At 38.2% G+C, this 20,976-nt stretch overlaps 1 protein-coding gene across 1 annotated transcript; it reads right to left on the reverse strand.

Moving 5' to 3' along the window:
• Nucleotides 1-768: 768 nt before the first annotated feature.
• THBS1 (thrombospondin 1) lies at nt 769-16,462 on the reverse strand. The gene is made up of 22 exons (XM_089681491.1): nt 16,309-16,462; nt 14,645-14,733; nt 13,463-14,040; nt 13,166-13,241; nt 12,657-12,844; nt 12,434-12,568; nt 11,888-11,981; nt 10,891-11,064; nt 9,712-9,888; nt 9,271-9,444; nt 9,054-9,181; nt 8,796-8,948; nt 7,998-8,216; nt 7,784-7,891; nt 6,817-6,976; nt 6,002-6,120; nt 4,978-5,212; nt 4,617-4,844; nt 3,955-4,226; nt 3,721-3,818; nt 3,480-3,619; nt 769-2,512 (listed from the first exon to the last, which is right to left on the reverse strand). Exons 2-22 carry the CDS (start codon nt 14,709-14,711, stop codon nt 2,505-2,507), a joined length of 3,531 nt encoding a protein of 1,176 aa, XP_089537617.1. The 5' UTR covers nt 14,712-14,733; nt 16,309-16,462; the 3' UTR covers nt 769-2,504.
• Nucleotides 16,463-20,976: the final 4,514 nt, after the last annotated feature.

The following is a 20,976-nucleotide window of genomic DNA, read 5'->3' on the forward strand; positions in this document are numbered from 1 at the left end:
GGGTGACTTTGAATTCAGTCCAGTTTAGGTTGATCATTTTCATTTCCATCAAACGATGGGGCATCCTTCCATTCCTAACACATTACCCAGTCCATATCAGTATAGATATCCAGCATGATATTTTTCCCCATTGGAGGTCTGATGTGTTTTCAAAGTGTTCCTTTAATTTATTTTGAACAATGTGTATCTTTTTTATTTTAATTTAAAAGAGAAAAAAATCACTTTAGGGTTGAACATCACTATAGAGGGTTGTTAAATATTTGTGAAATGTCCATTTTATGGCCCTTTTTAGTTACCAGTATTTGGGTGAAAGACATCAACAGCTATGTTATTCTAAACTGATTTTTTTGTAGAAGTGAATACTTCTTTACATTAACAAGCCATTAACGATCCACAGAGCTAGAATAAAACAATGATAAGTAATTCTTCAAAACTCTGTTGGAAGTAGGAAGATTTACAGTACATCTGAAGGGAACAACCCCTTAGTTGACTTCTGAAAATTTTTGAATAAGGGGCTTAATTATCAGCTGAACAAAAATGACTAATTTCAGATGAAATCCTGCAGAAGAGGACTGTCACCAGGCATTACTCTCCTTTTAAGTAGATATCCTTTTATTAACCAAAAATGGCATACCTCTTTAAAAATATTAATGTGTGGGAAAAATCTATTTCATTTCATATATTTATATAGTGTATCCTGCTCCCTGACAACTGACCAGGAATAACACCACAAAATACCAACTAATGTTACCTAAAGGAAAAGACAAATTACATTTTATATTTTATTATATATTTAATGACAACAATTGCTGTATAATTTACAAAAACACATTTAAAAATGTATACAAAAGGCATAGTTTTCTCTTTCTGTATCACAAAAGTATACATTGATATTACAAAATTGAGACAGATATTGCAAAGCTCTTTTCAAGTGCAAAATCGTTTATACAAATAGGAGCAAAGACACTACAGGAAGCAGTTCCTGATAAATTATTTAAATAGCATATCTACAAAATACCCATAACACTAATCAGCAATACACATAAAAATCATTTATACAAAAAAGCACTGTAATTACTAAAATATAGAAAAAATATCACAAAACTCTTTATTAAAAACAAGTTTAAAATACTTTCCTGGGGGTACTCAGTCACTGTAACTATATACAGAACTGATTAACACTACAGTAGATTTTTTTTTTCTATACTTGTTAAATATCTCTCCAATTTTCTGCTCTTAAATCAAAAACATTTTCTGAATCTCAATCACACAATGAGGTAATATTGTACTTGAAGTTTTAAATCTGCTGGTTTACTCTTAATTATTTTGTACTTAAGCGGAGAAAGACTGTCTACCTGCCATAGCGTAATTAGGGTGTTATATGGCTATATGGAGACATATGGTTTACATTTAGTACAGAGAGTGTGCTGTACCTAACTCTCCACCCCTCTTGCCTTGCTCTCCCTCCGGTTCCTTAGCAAGATCAACATGCTATGCAGTCTTGCCTGAAGAAACGTTTCAATAGTGCAGCTTGAACTGTATTTAAAAACTAAACAACAATAACTAGATCTGACCTACCTGTCTTTTTCATTTTCCAGTAAGAAGACTTTTTTTTTGTCTTTTTCAAAATGTTTACCTGTATAGATTTTGTTTCCACTATCTTTCCTATTTGTCTCCTTGTCTTTCTTACACAATTCACACAATGTAACATACGGTGTATGCCTGAACTGTGCTGTACCAAGTTAGAGTAATTGCATTTTTTTTTGCAAATGAAGAAGAAGTGCATAACTTGAATACACAGTTCATATGATGCACACACACACACACATACTATATGTACATACACACTTACAGTCCGACACTAACATCCACGCTGCAATGTTACTAACAGCCATCCACTTAAAAAATACACTCACGCGCCGATAAGTTTTATGGCAGTCATATCTACATCTGTAGTCTACCTATTTATACTCTGGTGACTCCATTCTGAATAGCAGAAAGTTGTCTCTCCAAAAGAGATATTTATTTTTTTTAAATTAACATATCTCTCTACTTTTGCAGTGAAGCAACCATTCCTGTAAAACACACTTATGTGCACTATTTGCAATAGTTTTTTTTTCAATTTCCAATACATAGCACTCAGAGTTCCAACATTATTCCTGTTGTATTTTTAAGGGCAGTACCATATGCGATCATGTCTATTTTTTATTTCCTTTCTGTAAATCATCTCCAATGAGGCACTTGTTTATGAATGTCTGTTTCATTATGGCAGATTTGTGGCTACCATAAAATTGCAATCAATTCCAAGATTTCATAATTAGTCAATCATTTTCATAAGTTACAGTCGCTTCCTTAGTTACAAGTCCTTGGAGTGGATTTATTTTTGCTTCAACGGAAAATAAGAAAATGGATGGAAGAAAGCATCCGAGAAATGGTACACATCTAACATTTCCAAAAGTGCTATGAGGTTTCCTTAACATTCACTGAATGCATATGATCCAGGTTTATGAGTCTAAAGGAAAGAGGAAAGATAATATTATTATACTGTGTCCTAAAGCATTCCCAAACAGTCATTACTTTCATTGCAATCAGAAGACTTTTATCCTTTAAATGTACCCCTGTCCTGTGTACATTTTAGCTATGCAAACATGGCTGTGGCTAGCACTATGATAATCTTAATGTGAACAAGTGGTGCTTATCATAAAAGAGGAGATATGGTTCTTTTGTTAAACAGCTACCTATAAATACCTTTACCTATAACCAAACTGATCTGCAGAATTCCAGGGAGACATGAACTTTATTTGAGATCTATAGTTGTGCTTTACTACTCTCTTACAAAAGAAAGGGGCCTGTCAGGATAAATGTAAGAGAGCTCCCACTATCTTTTTTTGAAAATTCATGCTATGGGGCTGTTACCCTTATACATTGTTGGTAAGTCACTGGCCTGAATCTCACCCAACAAGTCACCTGATATGTACACGCTTTTTTTCCCAGTTAGTGCCTCTGTATGTAGTGAAGACAAGACCAGGATAATGGCTCTGATGTATGCAACTTCAAAAAACAGGTCAGCATTGACAGCCTCCATGTTTCTATCCTCAGCAAGGGGCTGCTATTAATGACTTGTTTTCAAAATTATAGCACAGGGCTATAATCATCCTTGCTTCACTGTTAGTGAGTCTTTGGCATGGAGCGAATGGACATATAGGCATCCTATGTGACCCAACACTTTACTGGACATAGGTTTGCTCAGGCAAAGTGATTTACTACAGATAGTCCTGGGTCTTCCATCTTGAAAACAAGTCAATGGATGATGCCTTTTTTTCTATCAGTTTGCTCTTAGATTAAACATATCCTCTTTAGGTAAACTATTTATAAGTGATTGGGGACTATGTCATACTTGCATTGAGAAAACTGCATACAATCTATTAAATCACATCACAATGCCCTGATAATACATACAAAACTATTGAGCTACTCACCTCTGCACTCATATTTAAGATCCGAAAAGAAGACCATCTCTTGTGAGAATACAAACAGTCCTAATCTTCCTCCAGCATATGTCTTATCATAAATAGGTCCTGAATCAGCCATTATTTTTTTCCCTTCGTACATTACAACACTAAAAAAGAGAGATGGCATTAAATTATCAACATAGTCTAATATTTCTTTTAATTTTGGTATCCAAACATGGCAACAACAGGATAACGTTTTCTTTCTTACCGAATGAATCCAGTCTTTGGTCTGTGGATTAAATGCCACCTGTAAGCAGTAAAATCTTTCCATCCTGTATGACGAGGGTCATGCCACAAAGTACGAACCTACAAAAAGCACATTAGCATGAAAGCCATTTAATATTGGGTGAGGTAACATTTTATCTTACAGAAACATTGTCATCTGTATGGTGCTTACTAACTAATCAGATGTTTCTGGTAAATGATACAGAGAACCACCTACCTGTCCTGCAGTATTGCCTGTGTGCCACAAAGCATTCCGTAAGTGTTCTCCAGGCCCAGTTGTTGAGTTGACAACTTTTATAGAGAGACCAGAGTATCCCTGAGCTTTAGTAGGCGTTGTGTCCCAGTAGGTCTGGGTAATTTGTTTCCACATAACCACATAAAATCTGCTGCTTGATTGGTAGCCAAACACAAAGCCAGCATAGTCATCATCCCTCTCAGTGTTGACAAAGAAGGTTCCACTGAAATCCACTGAACTAAACTCATCAAAACCTTAAAAGAAAATAAAAAATAAATGGCATAAAAAAAATAAATGGTCTTTTACTCTGTTTTTAAATCACATAAATGTAAAAATCTACAGTATTACTGTTTTAAGTTTAAAAATTTTTTTGGGGATATAAATGTAAATAGTCAAATGTTTGCTTTAAATGTCATTTTATACTAGAGTTTTCAATACCGTGCTTTTTTATATAATTTGTAAATATGTATGTGCATGGGGGCAGTTATTGTTGCTCGGTGCATACCCAGGCTCTGCTTCCTGCTTTGCAGTGCCTTCAGTGACCACTAGTCACATCAAAAATTACTTTGTTATAGACTACTGTAAGAACTCAAAACCTGTGCTCATTTAAAATATGTTATACTTTCTCTTTAATGGAATCTTACCAACAGCGATGCCAGGGTCACAGTTGACAGTCTGTACCAGCTCTTTTCCCTGGTGCCTGACCACCCAGTTGGGATCAATCTGTGATGTTCCTTTTGGATCCAAAGGCACCATTTGGAATTTGCGAAAGTCAGTTGTGCTGATTGCATAATTCTCGGGGCAAACATCCTCAGAGTCTGGAATTTGGTCATTATCAAAGTCAAACTGGCAGGCATCACCACGTCCATCACCTACAAAGTTGAGAAAGATTAGTCTCATGTATTTTTTTTAAAGTACGACTGATATCAAACATGAAATAAAATCTGTCAGATGCGTTGGCTGCACCTTCATGAAATTCATAAAATCCTTCAATTTTCATCTTACCATTAGTATCAATCTGATCAGGATTAGGCACCAGTCTGCAATTATCTTTTTCATCTGGAATGCCATCATTGTCGTCATCATGATCACAAGCATCACCCTTGCCATCCTTATCATGGTCAGCCTGATTGGCATTGGGGATGTAAGGACAGTTGTCCAGGTTATTCTGATGACCATCCTCATCTATGTCTTCATTGCTGTCACATTTATCACCAATGAGATCGGAGTCAGAGTCAGTCTGGAATAGAATTAACAACAAAAAAATGTTAACCTACTGTTTGATGTGTTTGTGGTGACATGGAGCATAAGTAATTTTGTATGTTCCCACAAATATCTGCTTAGAAAATAACACACAGTCACTGACGTGTACAGCTAAACTTATGATTATGTATTAAAGCAGAATTGGGTACCCAAGCTTTTTAGACTTAAGTGAATGAAAGGAAAAGGGAATTAAGAAAACTCGTGCTGATTTCTTGCTGGTACCTAGTAAGTCCATAAAGTGGTACACTGCCAAGCAATGTCTTAGTACAAGAAATCCTCTTGGTCTTGGGAGCACAATTACTAAAGCTAGTGGTGTAAAAACAATAAAGTTGTTGCAGAGATTATGTAGTTATGTTTTGGTGGGAAATGATCTACTGAAAACAGAAAATCCAGTCTGTGTGAAGCACTGGAATGTATATGTGTGTTCAGATTAAAACTAAGCAATAAAGTAAGATTAAAGTGGAGAGATTTTACAAACATAACTAATCCATGATGAGCACAGTGGCACAGACTGGGAAATCTATACTAGCGATGCCTAAGGTCAGCTAAGAAATTGATGCATGGTACAGGGAGTTCATAAGTGTGCTATCAAGAGTAAACCAGAAGTTCAGAATGTAAAACTCTGAAGATTATTTGTTAAAGTGCCTCCACATGGAAATACATCAAATTTTAACTGGCATTTTCTAATCTGCACTTGAAAAAGACAGCTAGAACTTGGATAATTGCAGTAGACAAGTCCACAGTTCATACAAAACATAGTTCTTACCTGATCTGGATTGTGCTCCAAGGGACAGTTGTCACACTGGTCTCCAATGCCGTCTTTATCTGTATCCCTCTGGTCTACATTGTATACATAAGGGCAATTGTCTACTTCATTGAGAATGCCTGTAGTAAAATGACACAGACAAAAGAAATTAGGCACAATGTTTTAAATGGACTCAACGCAAGATTTAGAGGCTTGGTTTCGAAATATATAGTAGATTGGGAACATAAGCTCAAAATATAGATTGAACACGGTGGGGTAGATTTACTAAAACTGGTGCACTCAGAATCTGGTGCAGCTGTGCATGGTAGCCAATCAGCTTCTAATTTCAGCTTGTTCAGTTAAGCTTTGGCAATAAAACCTGGAAGCTGATTGATTTCAATGCAGAGGTGCACCAGACTTTGAACTGTCCAGCTTTAGAAAATAACCCCCACTGTTTCTATACTTCCATTTTGAATTTATGATATATTTGTATATTTTATTCCTGAGACAGAAGATTAATGTTAATTAATGTTCATTGCAGAGTGTTAGTCTGAAAGGCAGTTGTTCTGCATTAAGAGCAAGATGAAGGTGATGTATTTCTGGATAGAGAATGAAAGCATGTCAAAACTGCAGTAGCTTGCCTATGTATGTTTGGTGTGTATACTTTCAGGGCAGATGCTCCCTGTTTTACCTGCACTTGTCTTGTGTAAAATTGGGCTTAGGTCCTGTAATATCAGGTGGTAAAAGGCTATGCTTTGCTGTGACACCATATGAACTTACAAATTGACATTGCTACAGATTAATCAAGAAACAGTTAAAAAAAAAAAAAAACTAACCATCTCCATCAATATCCACAGAACAGGCATCTCCTTCCCCATTGGCATCAGTATCAGCCTGGTCTGGATTATGGTTGTATGGGCAGTTGTCACAGCGATCACCCACATCATCACGGTCATAGTCATACTGTGCAGGGTTGTATACAAATGCACAATTGTCCTGAAAAAGAAAGTAATGTGTTACAAGTACTGCATCTCATATCTCAATATTTTTGTTATAACAGGGTAAGAGGAATGACAGGCAAGTACAATGTTTCTCTAGCAACAGGATTTTTATCTGCACAGCGGATTAAAAGTATCCTCCAGCCAAATACGAAACATAATCTGTCAGTGTTTTTTAGGTCTGCCTCGAAGCCCCTAGGTGGTATCCACATAAGATTTCTAAATAATCTCAGATGGCTTCTCCCTCTTTGAACAAACAATGCTTGAAGGCACTTCTGAAACATAGCTGAACTCAAACTACAAAATAGTTTTGCTAGAAAAAAAAATGTTCCTTTTTGACTGTCAAGTAACTAAGTCAGCTAAGTCTCCCTATCTAGCTCAGTCTGGGTATGTATTAGTTTTCATAGGCATACAGGTTTTCATGTTTAATGACATGTGATATTTTTAGCAACACCTCTGAAGTTTAGTAGGTCTTGTTGAAAAATGTCACTTAAATGCCAGAATGTGTGCATGGGATTTTAGGAAGGTAACATCTGTCTGTTGCAAACTTTGTTATCCTGCTGTTTGCAGGAAGCTCAGGGTCAATTTCACTTTCAAAGTCCACTCTTAGCAAAACACTTCATAGTATTAACCTAGCCAAAAGATTTCACAATTTACTGGGCAAATTTCACAACCTTATGATATTTTCTGCTTGAAAAGAGAAGCAGTGTTTACATTCCTGCTGTTTTGTTTAACTCAACAAGAAGCAGAGAAATCCAAAGCTTAGCAGTTCTGAAAAACATGAATATAGCCTTTGTTTTCTTACCCTATCATCGGGGATTCCATCATTATCATCATCGCTATCACAGGCATCTCCGATTCCATCTTTATCATAGTCTTCTTGGCCTGAGTTGGGAAGGTTGGGGCAGTTATCCTACAAAAGAGATGTCTGCATTTTAATATGTGTACATAACTGAAAGCATTGTGAGGCTCTCTGTATACTTTCTGTTTTCTGCACAAAACTAGTCTAATCATCTTACTTTTTTGCAATGATAGGTAGCATTGGCAACACATGTAAGGTTATCATTAGGCCATCCATCCAAGTCTGTGTCTTCACCGCAGATTATGCCGTTTCCAGCATATCCTGGTTTGCATTCACAACGGAACATGGGATCAGTGTAAAGGCCAAGATAGATGCATTTTGCATTCTTGTTACAGTTATGTGTTCCATCAAGACATGGGTTCCGAGGGTTGCAGACCTGGTTTAATGAAGAGATCAAGAGTCAGTAAAAGATGTTTTATATTTTATATCAGAACAGATGCATTATAATACACTACATTATGATCATTTTGTGTTATGCTGTATCATATTGTGTATTTTCCCTTTATGTGTATTATCACTTTTTATATCATATACTAGATCTTATAATAATCTGCTATTATTATCTGAGCATATTTAAACAGCTAATATATTTTTAACAATCTATATTGATCATATTTATTAAAACTTTTATTTCTACTTTTTATAAATCTATAATAACCTTATACATTTGCCTTATGAATGAACCCTGATATATATGCACAGAATCATTAAACTACTACACTCTCCTTTTTGTTTTTCTCTTTCTCCATCTCTTTTAGAAACTCTTCCAGAATCAGGTAAATTACTGTACATCATTATGAAAAATAAAACATCTGGGGAAATGCTTATTTTATGAAAGAATAACTATGCTAAAATGGACCTATAAACTATACTTCTTTATAGAATATTCTATTCACGTAGCTAGATTGTGTGTGATGTTAGAAATACAACACTGAGGTGGAAATAAAAAAGTTACCTGTTTGTTTGCTTTGGCTTCCTCAATGCTCTTGCCAAATGGTTGTGTGCCAGTGTATCGTGGAGGACAAGGAAGACAATTGTATCCAGGCTCTGTATTCTCACATCTGTGCACTCCATTAAGGCTAAAGCAAGCATTGGGAACCTCCTTGCACTATAAAGAAAAATAATGACACAATTAAAATGTTTCGGTTCTTATACTTTATTGGTTTATCACACTGGATGGTTAATAAAATTATGTTCAACGTTTGCAACTCACCTCATCTACATCTGTACATTCAATGCCATTTCCTCTATACCCTGTAGGGCAAGCACCACACTGCCAAGAGCCATCATCGAAGCTTGTGCAAGTAACTCGAGCAAAACAAGGATTTGATAAGCATCCATCTAAATTGGGATTAATCAACATGAAAATCAGCCTGATGGATAAGGGCAAACAGGAAACGTCTAATTATCTGTGTGTTTTAATGACTTACCAATGGGACAGTCTTGCTTATTGCAAAGGCGGCTATCAGCATTCTCTCCAAGGCAGTCTTTACCACCAAACTGGGGCTTGGGATTGTTGCAAAGACGCTCTCGTTTCTGAAAACCACCTCCACATGTCAAACTGCATATGTCCCAGGGTGACCAAGGTCCCCACTGGCCATTAACTAGAAAAAATATCAGATTACAGAATTAATTATTCCTCCATACTGTCCACAATTACTATTCATGGTATAAACAAAGAAAGATCTGTCGAGAGAAACTTTTCACTGATGTGACCTTTGGAAGAATTTCATTTCTCAAACTCTGGAAACTTGATACAACTTATTTCTTTGTTTCCCTCAAATATGCTCAGTGTGGCATTTGAATCATGGTGCATATTTGCCTAAAAAGATCACAGGGTAAATAAAGTCAGTGTAAAAAATGGTACGCACTTGGACAAGGATCTTTTTGGCATGGCTTATTTTCTCTTCCTTCACCCACACAATGCTTGCCATTCAGCTGTGGAACAGGTGAGTTGCAAAGTCGGATTCTAGTCATCATTCCACTTCCACAAGTGACGGAACATGAGGACCATGGAGACCAGTGACTCCATCCACCATCTTGTTTAACTGAAAAGAAAAGACACTATGTATTTCTAGTTAAGTTAAAAACAATGATTATTATGTTACATTGTATATCACTAAGAGTAAAAGTATCTAAACTCTGAATATGTTTACCAATAAATCCTATCAGCTGTGGTACTAAATTTATAAGATGGATTTTAAACTTAGATATGAACCCTAATTATTAAAAGTGTTATAGGTGACTATTGATATTTGTAGACCTAAGAGAATATAAGAAGTTTAAATCAATAACTGAAACACTTGAAAAAAGAAACTCAGATTTGCCTAATGGGGGACATCTTGGGAAGAAATCAGAATACATGCTGTTCCCCAGATTGTAAAATATTTCTAATAAGCTATAACTGGCATCAGAGCAACTATAGGCACGCTTCTACCCAGTGGTGTCCCTAGGGGGGTGCGGGGGTACAGGAGCAGGATGCCAGCGGACCTTCTGGGCTTTGTGAAGGTCCTGGCCAGTTATTGGGGTGATCCCGGCAGTGACAGCTGCCCCTGGTGTAGCGGTAAAATGAGTATCCCGTGAAGATATGTATCCCCTGAAGCAACTGCGCATGAACCTATACGGGGTTCATGCGCAGTTGAACCTATACGGGGTTAACTGATCTTGCAACCCATAGTGAGCCGCGGGATCAGCTTCAGCAGTTTGCAGCCTGTAAGGGGTTAACTGTGGCAGCTCTGTGCTAAAGTTGGCGATCGGCTTCTTCGGCCTGAAACCAGCACATGCGCAGTTGCTTCAGGGGATACATATTTTCACGGGATACTCATTTTACCGCTACATTGGCACCACGCCTTCCTCTCTGGAGGGGTGATACCATGTGTCACCAACCCTAGGGACGCCTCTGGGGGTGACACCACATGCAACCGCACCGGGTGACACCAACCCTAGGGACGCCTCTGCTTCTACCTTTTTTTTACTCTAGTTTTTATAAATCGGTTTACCACAATATACTGTATAAATAACTGCTGGGGATAACAAATTGGTATACTCACATCGTTTATCACATTCTTGGATAGTGCAAGATCTGGTCTGGACAGAGGACCCTTCGCAGCGGTTATTAAGGCTGTCACAAGATCGGCCTCTTTGCTGGACACCATGACCACATGTTACAGAGCAAGGAGTCCAATCCGACCATGGAGACCAACCATCTTCAGGAGAGTCACTTGCTGTAAACCATAAAAAAAGCATGATGAGTGAGGTTATGGATAAAAATCAATATGTCTATTATAATATGATGTGTCTTTTTGATATGCTGTCAGAGGTAACTCATTATTCTATCTCTAAAAGGTGATGGATTCTGTATCTAATTTATTGTTGTGTGAGAATAATACACTGTAGCACATGCATCATGCTTGACACTAGATTATATTTAGTTGTCCAATTCCAATTAAATACAGAATTGTATGTTTAAAAAGAAAAAAAAAACAACCATAACTCATAACTGAAAAGCTATTTAAGCAATTACATGAAGGATCATTATCTGTACAAGCTGCGGATCTGTTGGCTAGATGTTCCATACATGCCAAGGGAACAGAAATATGAAGTGCACAGGACCAAGCAGGTTCTAACTCTTGGAGTTCTGCACTTTCAGCTGTCTTACTTTCACAAGAGCTATTTTATCTCTGTCCTGAATCAACTTGTTCAGCATTTACAAGATTAATATCTGCATATTTGTCATTATGCCTTTTGAAAATGAACTGTTGAGCCTAAGGCTGTAGATACACCTCCCCTACCAAATAAAATGCTTAAGGTAGTATGTTCAAAGTATGAATCACCAGTTTTAGAACATCAGAAATGCTGCAGGATCAAAAGCCTGTTCTTTACTGTTAGAATTAAGCTTGTTTTAAATTTTACTTTCTTTTAAAACAAGCTCTTTTTACTTTTGTTAAATAAACTATTAGTCTATTGTGCTATAACAAGTTGACAGGTGGCAAATCAACATTTTTTGAACAACACTATGCTTTTTGACAGTAGCAAATAGATACTTACGCCAACATCTGGGACAGCATTCTCCATCAGGAATTGTGGCATTGGTGCATGGTATTAGTGGGCAAGAAACTTTCCGACAAATAACCACAGAATTCTGGAATGAAAATATAGTCATCAATATCCAACAATGTAGAAATTGGCATGAAAGCAAGACTGCTCCTGTGCTGTTAGATGCCTTGTTATCAGTAACTACATTTTAGCATCTCCAAACGAATCTTTCCCTCTATGAAATAGAATGTAATTGTTTTTTTTTGTTCATATGTCAACTTTATGTTGTGATAGAAGGCCAAAAATCACCAAAATGGTTGGCAAAGTAGGGATCGACTAACAGAAAGCAAATGTTCGAGGAGGGGACCTTCACTTCTACGTATACTTTAGAGTAAAAAAGATGCTCATTTTTTACTGGAAGAGGAAACCTATTTAATATATTGACTATATCTAGCCAAGTAGTTTATTAAATTCATTTTGAAAGTCTATCACTAATAATGACTAAAATTGGCTAATGAGAGTAAGAATGAGCAAGAGATATTGGAAACAAATTATTACCTGACATGTACACTCAGTACAGCTGTCAACAGTCCACTCATCCATGTTGTTATATTTGATCCCATTGTGCATGCACACACCACCTGGTGTCACCTTAACCTTCACCACTTCAGCAAAAAGAAGATTTTCCTCTGTCTGAAGAAAACAAGTAAAAGTCCACATTATATAACTTGTATATCTTCCATATAGCTTTATCATTAAAAGCAACATATATTTTACTCACAACTTTCTGTATTTTTGCCTGGAGATTTGAGATCACTGCTTTAAGTCCTTTCATCTCGAAAAACATATTTTTCAGCTCATCACAGGAAATGCCACATACGCCATCGACATCCTTTGTCTTATGTCCAATGTAATTGGTTCGGATAGCCGGACGAGAGTCATTTACCGAGTTCTCCAAATCATAATTTGCTGAAACAATAACAAAAGAATAAGTTTTTTGCATTCTACATTACAACTTTTTTTTGTTTACTTTATTTATATGTTCATAGCTAAAAATGTATTGTATGTTTTGTTTTCTATTCAATTCATAAACAGACAAGGAAACAATCGATTTAATTCAGAGCTACGCTAGTTCTACTAATGACAATGATTTTTCTAGCAATGGATTGTTGTGGTTGAGCATAATTCAGAAATCCAGATTTTCTCTGCATTAAACTAATCCAAATGGTCAAAGATTACCAACATATTAACATTCAGCCTGATTTCTTATGCACACATGCTTACACTTACAGCTGGAGCAGCCTTTGTTTCTAAGGATCACATCCATACTGGTTCCAAAAACAAAACGCAGGTTCTGTAGAACACCCTGTGAATACAAAATCAGGATACAGTTTTTAACAGAATCACTTATTCTAAGATGACTTAATAGAAATAAGGTCTGCAACATTTTTTAGAATCAAACAATAATCGCTCACAGCAACTATTACATATAAACCTGTACACCAATCATCTTCACAACCTAAAGTTACTGGTCCATGTGTTTTCCTTACACGTGCTCTTGACTTGTAGTTTTTGGCCTTGACTTACCTGGAAATTGTCTTTCACACCTCCCTTTGCAACTCTCATTTGAGCAGTGCTTGCCAAGTCTCCAGAGAGAATATGATGGATGGGTACATCAAGCTCAGCGTTTTCCATCTTGTCACATCCTACATAAAGTTGAGCCCGATCTTCCTGCACAAAAAGAGTAATGTTCTTCCAGTGGCCTGTAGCCAGCCTGGCTTCTTCAACAGACACCACCTGCTGCTTGTCCTCTGTACTGATACTCAAGTCCAAAGTTCCAGCTTCACCATTGGATGTGAGGCTGAAAACATGTCCTGTGCCATCTTTTCTTTCGATAGACAAGAGTGCTCCTCTAGTCTTCTTTATTTGGCGTAAAGTAGCCAATAAAATAAAGCCCCGCTCAGCTCGAACACTGTCCAGCAGATCCTGAAATTTTTCCTCTGGAACTGGAGGTATCAGGTTAGGGTTCTCTATTCTGTAAGCTGGGCTTGATGGATCAGGACCCTTTACTAAAGAAACTCCTTGAGATTTGCGAGAGCTCAACTTGCGACTGATTCCAGTTATTTCAAACAGATCAAAGACGCTGTTGTCTTCTGCTCCATTCTCTGTGGTAGTAGAAAGAGAAGCTTGTTTAAAACTATTCAAGAAAGAAAGAACAAAATATCCAATACTTTGTAAGAGCTCCTGGTAATAAAAGCCAAAATTCCTATCAACACTACTCAGTAGAAGAACAAAGTCTTCAAGCTAACATGTCCATAACAACTAACAGGTTGCAGTGAGGCAGCAACTAAAAAGCTACAGATGACCTATATTGGCTTTAAATTTGTGATTTTAACCTAACACCAGAAGAATGTTGTAAGATCACAATAGAAAAAGAAAATATACTATATGCTTCAAGATGTTATAATGTTTTATTTTAGTATGACATAGGTGAAGATTTACTAAAACTGGAGAATTCAGAATCTGGTGAAGTTGTGCATGGTAGCCAATCAGCTTCTAACTTAAGCTTGTTCAATTAGGCTGTGACAAAGTCTGAAAGTTGATTGGTTTCTATGTGGAGTTGCACCAAATTTTGCACTCTCCAGTTTTAGTAAATAATCCCCAAAGTATCAAAAAACAACAATAACAAAAATTAATAGCAACAATTTTTATTAATGAGGATAACGGAATCACACTTTGTCTTGTTATAAAACATGAGATATTTCATACCTGATGCTTGCTTTGTGTGAGGAACTGACAGCATTAATAACAAGAAGATACCCTTTGGTAGTACCATTGTGCAAAATCAATGAAGGGTTCTAAAAAAGAAAATAAAAAGAGTTTGTTCATAAAGGTAATATCAACCTTCAACACATTACTTAGATTTACTGCTATCACTACAAATTCAGTAACTTGTACAATAGTTCATTTCACTTGCCAAAATTCAATAATATTTCATAACAGAGAACTGTAATGATTTATTATTTCTTCGTTAGGGTTTTTCTATAGATCTGACAATTTATGCAGTGTTCTACAAGCTGTACATCCGTATCTCATTTGCATACATACGCACTCTAGGGCCAGTTTAGACAGGAGCCAGTGAATCTACCTGCTCGTGTTTGGAATGTTAGAGAAAACCCATGAAGGCACAGGGAGAAGGAGCTCCATGCAGAGATAGGAGCGAAAGAGAAAAAGTGATGAAAGAGAGAGACAAGAAATAATTAAAATCGATTCCATTGTCTTACCCCCTATCCCCCCTTTTATCATTCCTTACCCCCCTCCACACACACTTGCCTTGGAGCTACCTCCCCGCTCCCTCCTTCCCATCAAATCCAAACAAACTCGATCATTTTGGCAGTGATAAAATATGTTTGATCCTGCCAATAAAATGTATTAGAATTGAACTGAACTTACAGACAGAAAGAGGGGGAAGAAGGAGATAGGGGGTAGAAAGACAGAGCAAGGGATAGAAAGAAAGAGGGAAGGAGAACAAGAGAGAAAGGGGGGACTGGAAAGAAAGAGAGAACGATAGAGGGAAGGAGAACAAGAGAGAGACATGGGGAGGAGGGGTGAGAGAAAGGGGACAGTGAAAGAGAGTGAAAAAAGAAGAAAAGAGAGAGAGGAAGGAGAGAGAAAAAGGAGGTGGAAAGAAAGAGGAGGGGAGAGAGAAGATAAAGACATAGAGATGAGGGGGGGAGAAGAGAGAAGGGGGAAGAAAGGAAAAAAAAGAGAGAGGGGGAGAAAAAAAAGAGGAGAGAAAAAAAAAAGAGAGAAAGGGAGAGAAAAAAAGAGAGAAAGGGAGAAAGAAAGAAAGAAAGAAGAAGGGGGGGAGAGAGAGAGAAAGAAAGAAAGAAGGGGGGGAGAAAGAAAGAAGGGGAGGAGAAATAAAGAAGAAGGGGGGAGAGAGAGAGAGAGAGAGAGAGAGAGAGAGAGAGAGAGAGAGAGAGAGAGAGAGAGAGAGAGAGAGAGAGAGAGAAGGATCACACATTCAGTGTAAGAGATGGAAAAGCCATTCTTGGTTCGTGGACTAGCTGTGCACACAGTACAACATAGAAGGATTTGTATCTGCAGACTACAGCAGGGAAACACTGGAATCTCCCACTCGGGACAAACCTCATCCCTGAGATCTTTCCTTTGTACAGTCTGAAGCCAGCCTGTGTTCAGTATAACTAAATTCTACAAACACCAAAACCAGCTCAATAATCAAGACTGGAAATGCCAACAGGAGAACATTCTCCATCCATATAACTGGAAAGCTATGAATGGCCGGGCAGGCAGGACGCAGCTCCCAGTCCTTACAGCCTAGCACTAGCGGTACCCCGGCGCTGCGCTGCGCTCCGTACACCCAGTAGTAGCAGACAGGCAGCAGGCAGACAGGCAGACATTCCTCTTACATTGCTGTGTGCCAAGGTCGCGGAGTGTCTCCAGGTCTCTGCTATGGAGATGAATGTTATTCCTCCCGCTGGACGTTCTCCTTTCCATGTGATTTCTGAGTGGCTTTGAGCACTTCCATATAAAGCAGTCAAGACATTCCTGGAGGGCGAGCCAGCCAATCAGAGGGCAGGAGGCAGGAAACGGGCTTCTGTTTATTCTATTACCTCACAACATGAGGGAGAGACACAACTATCACACATTCAACGTGGATCTGATCCTCTGACGCATACTGAGGAATGTCTAAATGACACAGCTCCATATTTTATTCAAAACACGGGGGGGTGCCAAGGCATGCAGGAAAGGCAGCCTCCATCTCCATATATATACACTCAGGGGTAAGTCTGCAGCAATACACATCAATTGTATGAACTTTCCTGTATAAGAGGTGGGAAAAGTCGCAGTTAAACGATGAACGATATCTGTTCCTTACCGATAAGAAGAAATAAAAATGTAATTTATAGTAGCCCTTTGTTTTTGCGAATATTTTTGCTGCAATAAAAGATATGTAGGTTTTCCTCCGCCAAGTAGGCGCTGCCGTGCCAGTGACGTTTGTTAGGGAAAATTGCTCATGGACTCAGTGGCTCACAGTTGTCTGATTGGACGCTGCAACCTCTAATAACCTTGGGCGGCCATCTTGGGTGAGGGAAGCTTTTAAATAGGGGTCCCCACATCATTTTGGTGTGCTTTTGGCAAGTGAAAAGTAGGGAAAGGAAGCAGCTTGTGAGGGATGGTGATTAGCTCAAGCTCAGGTTCCTGTCAAGGAGGGATAGCTCAGGGAAGGCTCCTTCTTCACTCCAGGGAACGTGAAGCCGGAACATTCTTTGCCTATGCCCAGAAGGGACACTACCTGTGATAACGGAAGCCATCCTCTGGTAACAGCAATACTATTATGACCACCCATCATTATTATTATACAGGATTTATATAGCGGCAACAGTTTGCTCAGCACTTTACAACATGAGGGCAGACTCTACAGATGCAATACAATTCAATACAGGAGGAATTAGAGGGCATCATAACACTACGACCACCCAAAGCCTTGACCCGTTAAGGCATGGACTCCAAAGTAACATCCACATGAATGGCAGGACTCAAGGTTTCCCAGCAGAACATTGCCCAGTTGTCTTCTTATAGTTCATCTCTTCCTTAGGTAAGCTACGCACAGGCAGCTTAACATCCACATGATGTTAAAAAAAAATAAATAACATGATTTATCAGACCAGGCCCACCTTCCATTGCTCGGTGGTCCAGTTCCGAAGCTCACGTGCCAATTGTAGGTGATTTGGCTGGGGATACAGGTCAGCATGGGCACCCTGACTCGTCTGGCTATGCAGCCACATATGAGACAAACTTTAATGCAGAGTGTGTTCTGACATCTTTCTGTCAGAACCAGGATTAAGTTCATCAGCAATTTGAGGTACAGTATCTCTTCTATTGGATTGGATCACATGGGCCAACCTTCACTTTTCACGTGCTCATTGAGCCTTGACCACCCATGACCTTGTTGCTGGTTTACTGGTTTCCTTCTTTGGACCACCTTTGGTAGGTCCTGACCATGCAGATCAGGAAGATGCCAGAAGAGCTGCAGATTTGGAGGTGTTCCGACCCAGTCATCTAGCCATTACAATTTTTACTTTGTCAAATTCACACAAATCTGTGCGCTTGCCCATTTTCTTTCTACTTTGCCATTGTCAATATTATCAGCTCAATCAATTATCCCACTCACTTCCAAATGCCATTGTCAACATTATCAGTTCAATGTTTTTCCTTTACCTGTCAGTGGTCAAAATGTTATGACTGATTGGTGTATATCATTTCTGGACTGTTGACATCAGTGCCAAAGATCCGTTTATCTGTTGCTGCAAACCAACTGTCCAAAAGTTATATAAAAGGCATTAGTGCCCAATACACTGCCTGCAAGTATTTCTTCCCAATACTATAAGGTACCCAAGTACATGTAAGTCTTGATGTTATCTGCGTAAGTAAAAGGTACCCAAGCACACTTGAAAAATGTGACAAATGTAACAAATATACACAATACAAGTTAAACCGTAGTCAAAGCTAAGGTCTATTTAGAAAATTCATTTGATGAATTTCTTCTCTGTTCTGTAGGATCCTTTATTTTGTAGTTTTACCAACACAGACATCACATTTACAAATCGTGCAAAGAAAATGTTATTTCAGCGGGATTAAGCTTCCGCAGCGTCTCACAGGCTCTAGAATAATTGGTCTTTTCTTTGAAAACATTTCTGGGGCAATTCCACCATCTACCATGAGGGTGAGCTCGAGCGCTTGAATATACTGCATTGTTCAAGTAGCTACAGAAAGCTTTGGAAGAAAAAAAAAATAGGTTTCTATAAAACTAGTAGTAAAAGTTTATATAAAAGCTTCTGCCTAAAGTTAATAATGCCCCCCTTTTTTCATATTAGATGAATTGTTTCTTTGATTCCAGGAGCTAAAATAGTCCTACATGAAGTCTGACTGTTAAATATTATTGTTTCTGACAAAGCTGTAGAAAAGAAGTCTGGAATTCCATTCATGTCTGAGGTTGTGACATCAGCAGGGAAGAATGAAAAGGACTTTGGAGAGCAAACTGTTCTTATTACAGGAAAAGAGATGGACGTCTGGCAGTATCGGTACAACAGTGGAGCACTGTTGCTGAAATGAGATGTAGCTATCATAATTTACTGCCAATTAAATTCCAAAAATCTATTTAAAAAAATATTTTGGTTTAAAAAAAAAAATCTATGTATGTATTCTTAGAGCAGTAGTAAACTCTTTTTAAACATTTTTTTCCACTATAACCTTTTCAAGTATATGCCATATTGTGCTAGCATGCAAAACATACTAGCACATTATGACAGATTTACCTGTCATAATGTGTCCTCCAACAATGTGCTGTCACCGATCTAGCAGGCTCTTAATGCTTTTATCTTTGCCCCTTCCAGCAGGGTTCTGTCTCTTCAGATACTTGAATGGCTGGAGCGCAATGATGTCACTCCTGCGCCTCAGTGTCCTCCAAATTAATTTTTCTGTTTTGCTGCTGTTGTACGACTTCCCATCAAAGGTTGACTACATTCCTTCTCCATAAACCTACTGTATGTAGGAATGAAGTCACCCTCGATTTCTCCCAAGATGGACTATTGGAAGTGTAGTGTACAAAGGTCAGTGCACATGACCACAACTAACGTGATCTGCTCATGCCAAGCAAACAGAAGTCAGGGGGAAAATTAGTTTGCGGAGAATGTTATAGGGATGCAGAAAAACACAGTAAGAAACAATTTCATGAAGAACAGATTGGAGAGTCATTAACCTCTTCCCGACCGCCCTGTAACAGATATACTGCTACAGGGCGCCACGGGTACACAAAAATCACATATATATACTTAATTTTGCATTTCTGGGTAGGGGACGGGCGCCCTCCCACGCTGCCATTAGTGGCCGTGGCTGTCAATCACCAGGTACCGGCCGGTGATTAATGAGGATCTCCAATGGGGAGGAGATCTGTTTTGTTTACAAACAGTTCTCCTCCCTATCAGCTCGGGTACACTGCTTTGGATGGCTGTGCACAGCACAGCCATCCAAAGCAGTGTGCTTACAATGAAGCACACAGACACCGCCCCCCAGTAAAACACTCCCTGCACACAGTTAACCCTTTGATCGCCCCTCATGTTAACCGCTTCCTTCCCAGTGCCATTAGTACAGTGTCAGTGCTTTTTTTTTAGCACTGATCACTGTATTGGTATCACTGGGGATGTCAGTGACACCAAGTCAGTTCTCCGCAGTGTCAGAATGCCCGCCACAGTCCCACTATAAGTCGCTGATCGCCGCTATTACTAGTAAAAAAAAAATTTTATTAAAAAATCCCAGTATATATATATCGCTGTTTGTAAATGTTATAACTTTAACGTAAACCAATTAATTTACAGATATTGGGATTTTGTTTTAGCAAAGACAAGTCGCAGAATACATTTTGTCCTAAATTTGACGATATGTATTTAACATTTTTTTTACTGGACATGTTTAATAGCAAAACCGCAAAAATATAGTTTTTTTCTCAAATTTGTCACTTTTTTTAGAACGCAAAAAATAAAAAACGCACAGGCGATCCAATACCACCAGAAGAAAGCTCAGTTTGTGGCAAAAAAAGGACGGAAATTTTATTTGGGTGCAGTGTTGCAATTGTCAGTTAAAGTTACGCATTTCCATAAAGCAAAAAATGGCCTGGTCAGGCAGGGGGGTAAATCCTCAGGATGGCAAGTGGTTAAAGTAGTTGTGAATATACGTACAATTATTATTATTATACAGGATTTATATTGCACCATTTGTGCGGCATTATACAACATAAGAGCAGACAATACAGTTACAGTATAATTCAATACAAGAGCAGTCAGAAGGCCCTGCTAATTAGAATTTATCATCTAAAAGGGAGGTTCAGGTAATACAAAAGATAATGCCTGTGGGGATGAGATGATGGAGATAATAAAAGTACAGTTGTTGTTAATATTTTGAATTTTATTCCTTGGCTGAAGGGAAGTCAGTGAAAGGATTGGTAGAGAGGAGTAGCAGACATTGAGCGGTTGGCAAGATGGATGAGTCTGGCAGTGGCATTCATGTTGGACTGAAGG

This window comes from Staurois parvus, unplaced genomic scaffold (assembly GCF_062004578.1).
Source record: "Staurois parvus isolate SC_StPar_1 unplaced genomic scaffold, SC_StPar_1.0 ptg000267l, whole genome shotgun sequence".
Lineage (NCBI taxonomy): Eukaryota > Metazoa > Chordata > Amphibia > Anura > Ranidae > Staurois > Staurois parvus.

Excerpts from the sequence above, each read along its gene's own strand:
- THBS1 (XM_089681491.1), bottom strand. The coding sequence starts at position 14,711 with ATGGTACTACCAAAGGGTATCTTCTTGTTATTAATGCTGTCAGTTCCT. Across the intron at positions 5,213-6,001 it reads TGGAGCACAATCCAGATCAG|ACTGACTCTGACTCCGATCT; the intron begins GTAAGAACTATG and ends ATTCTATTCCAG. Across the intron at positions 3,819-3,954 it reads CAGGCAATACTGCAGGACAG|GTTCGTACTTTGTGGCATGA; the intron begins GTAGGTGGTTCT and ends TGCTTTTTGTAG.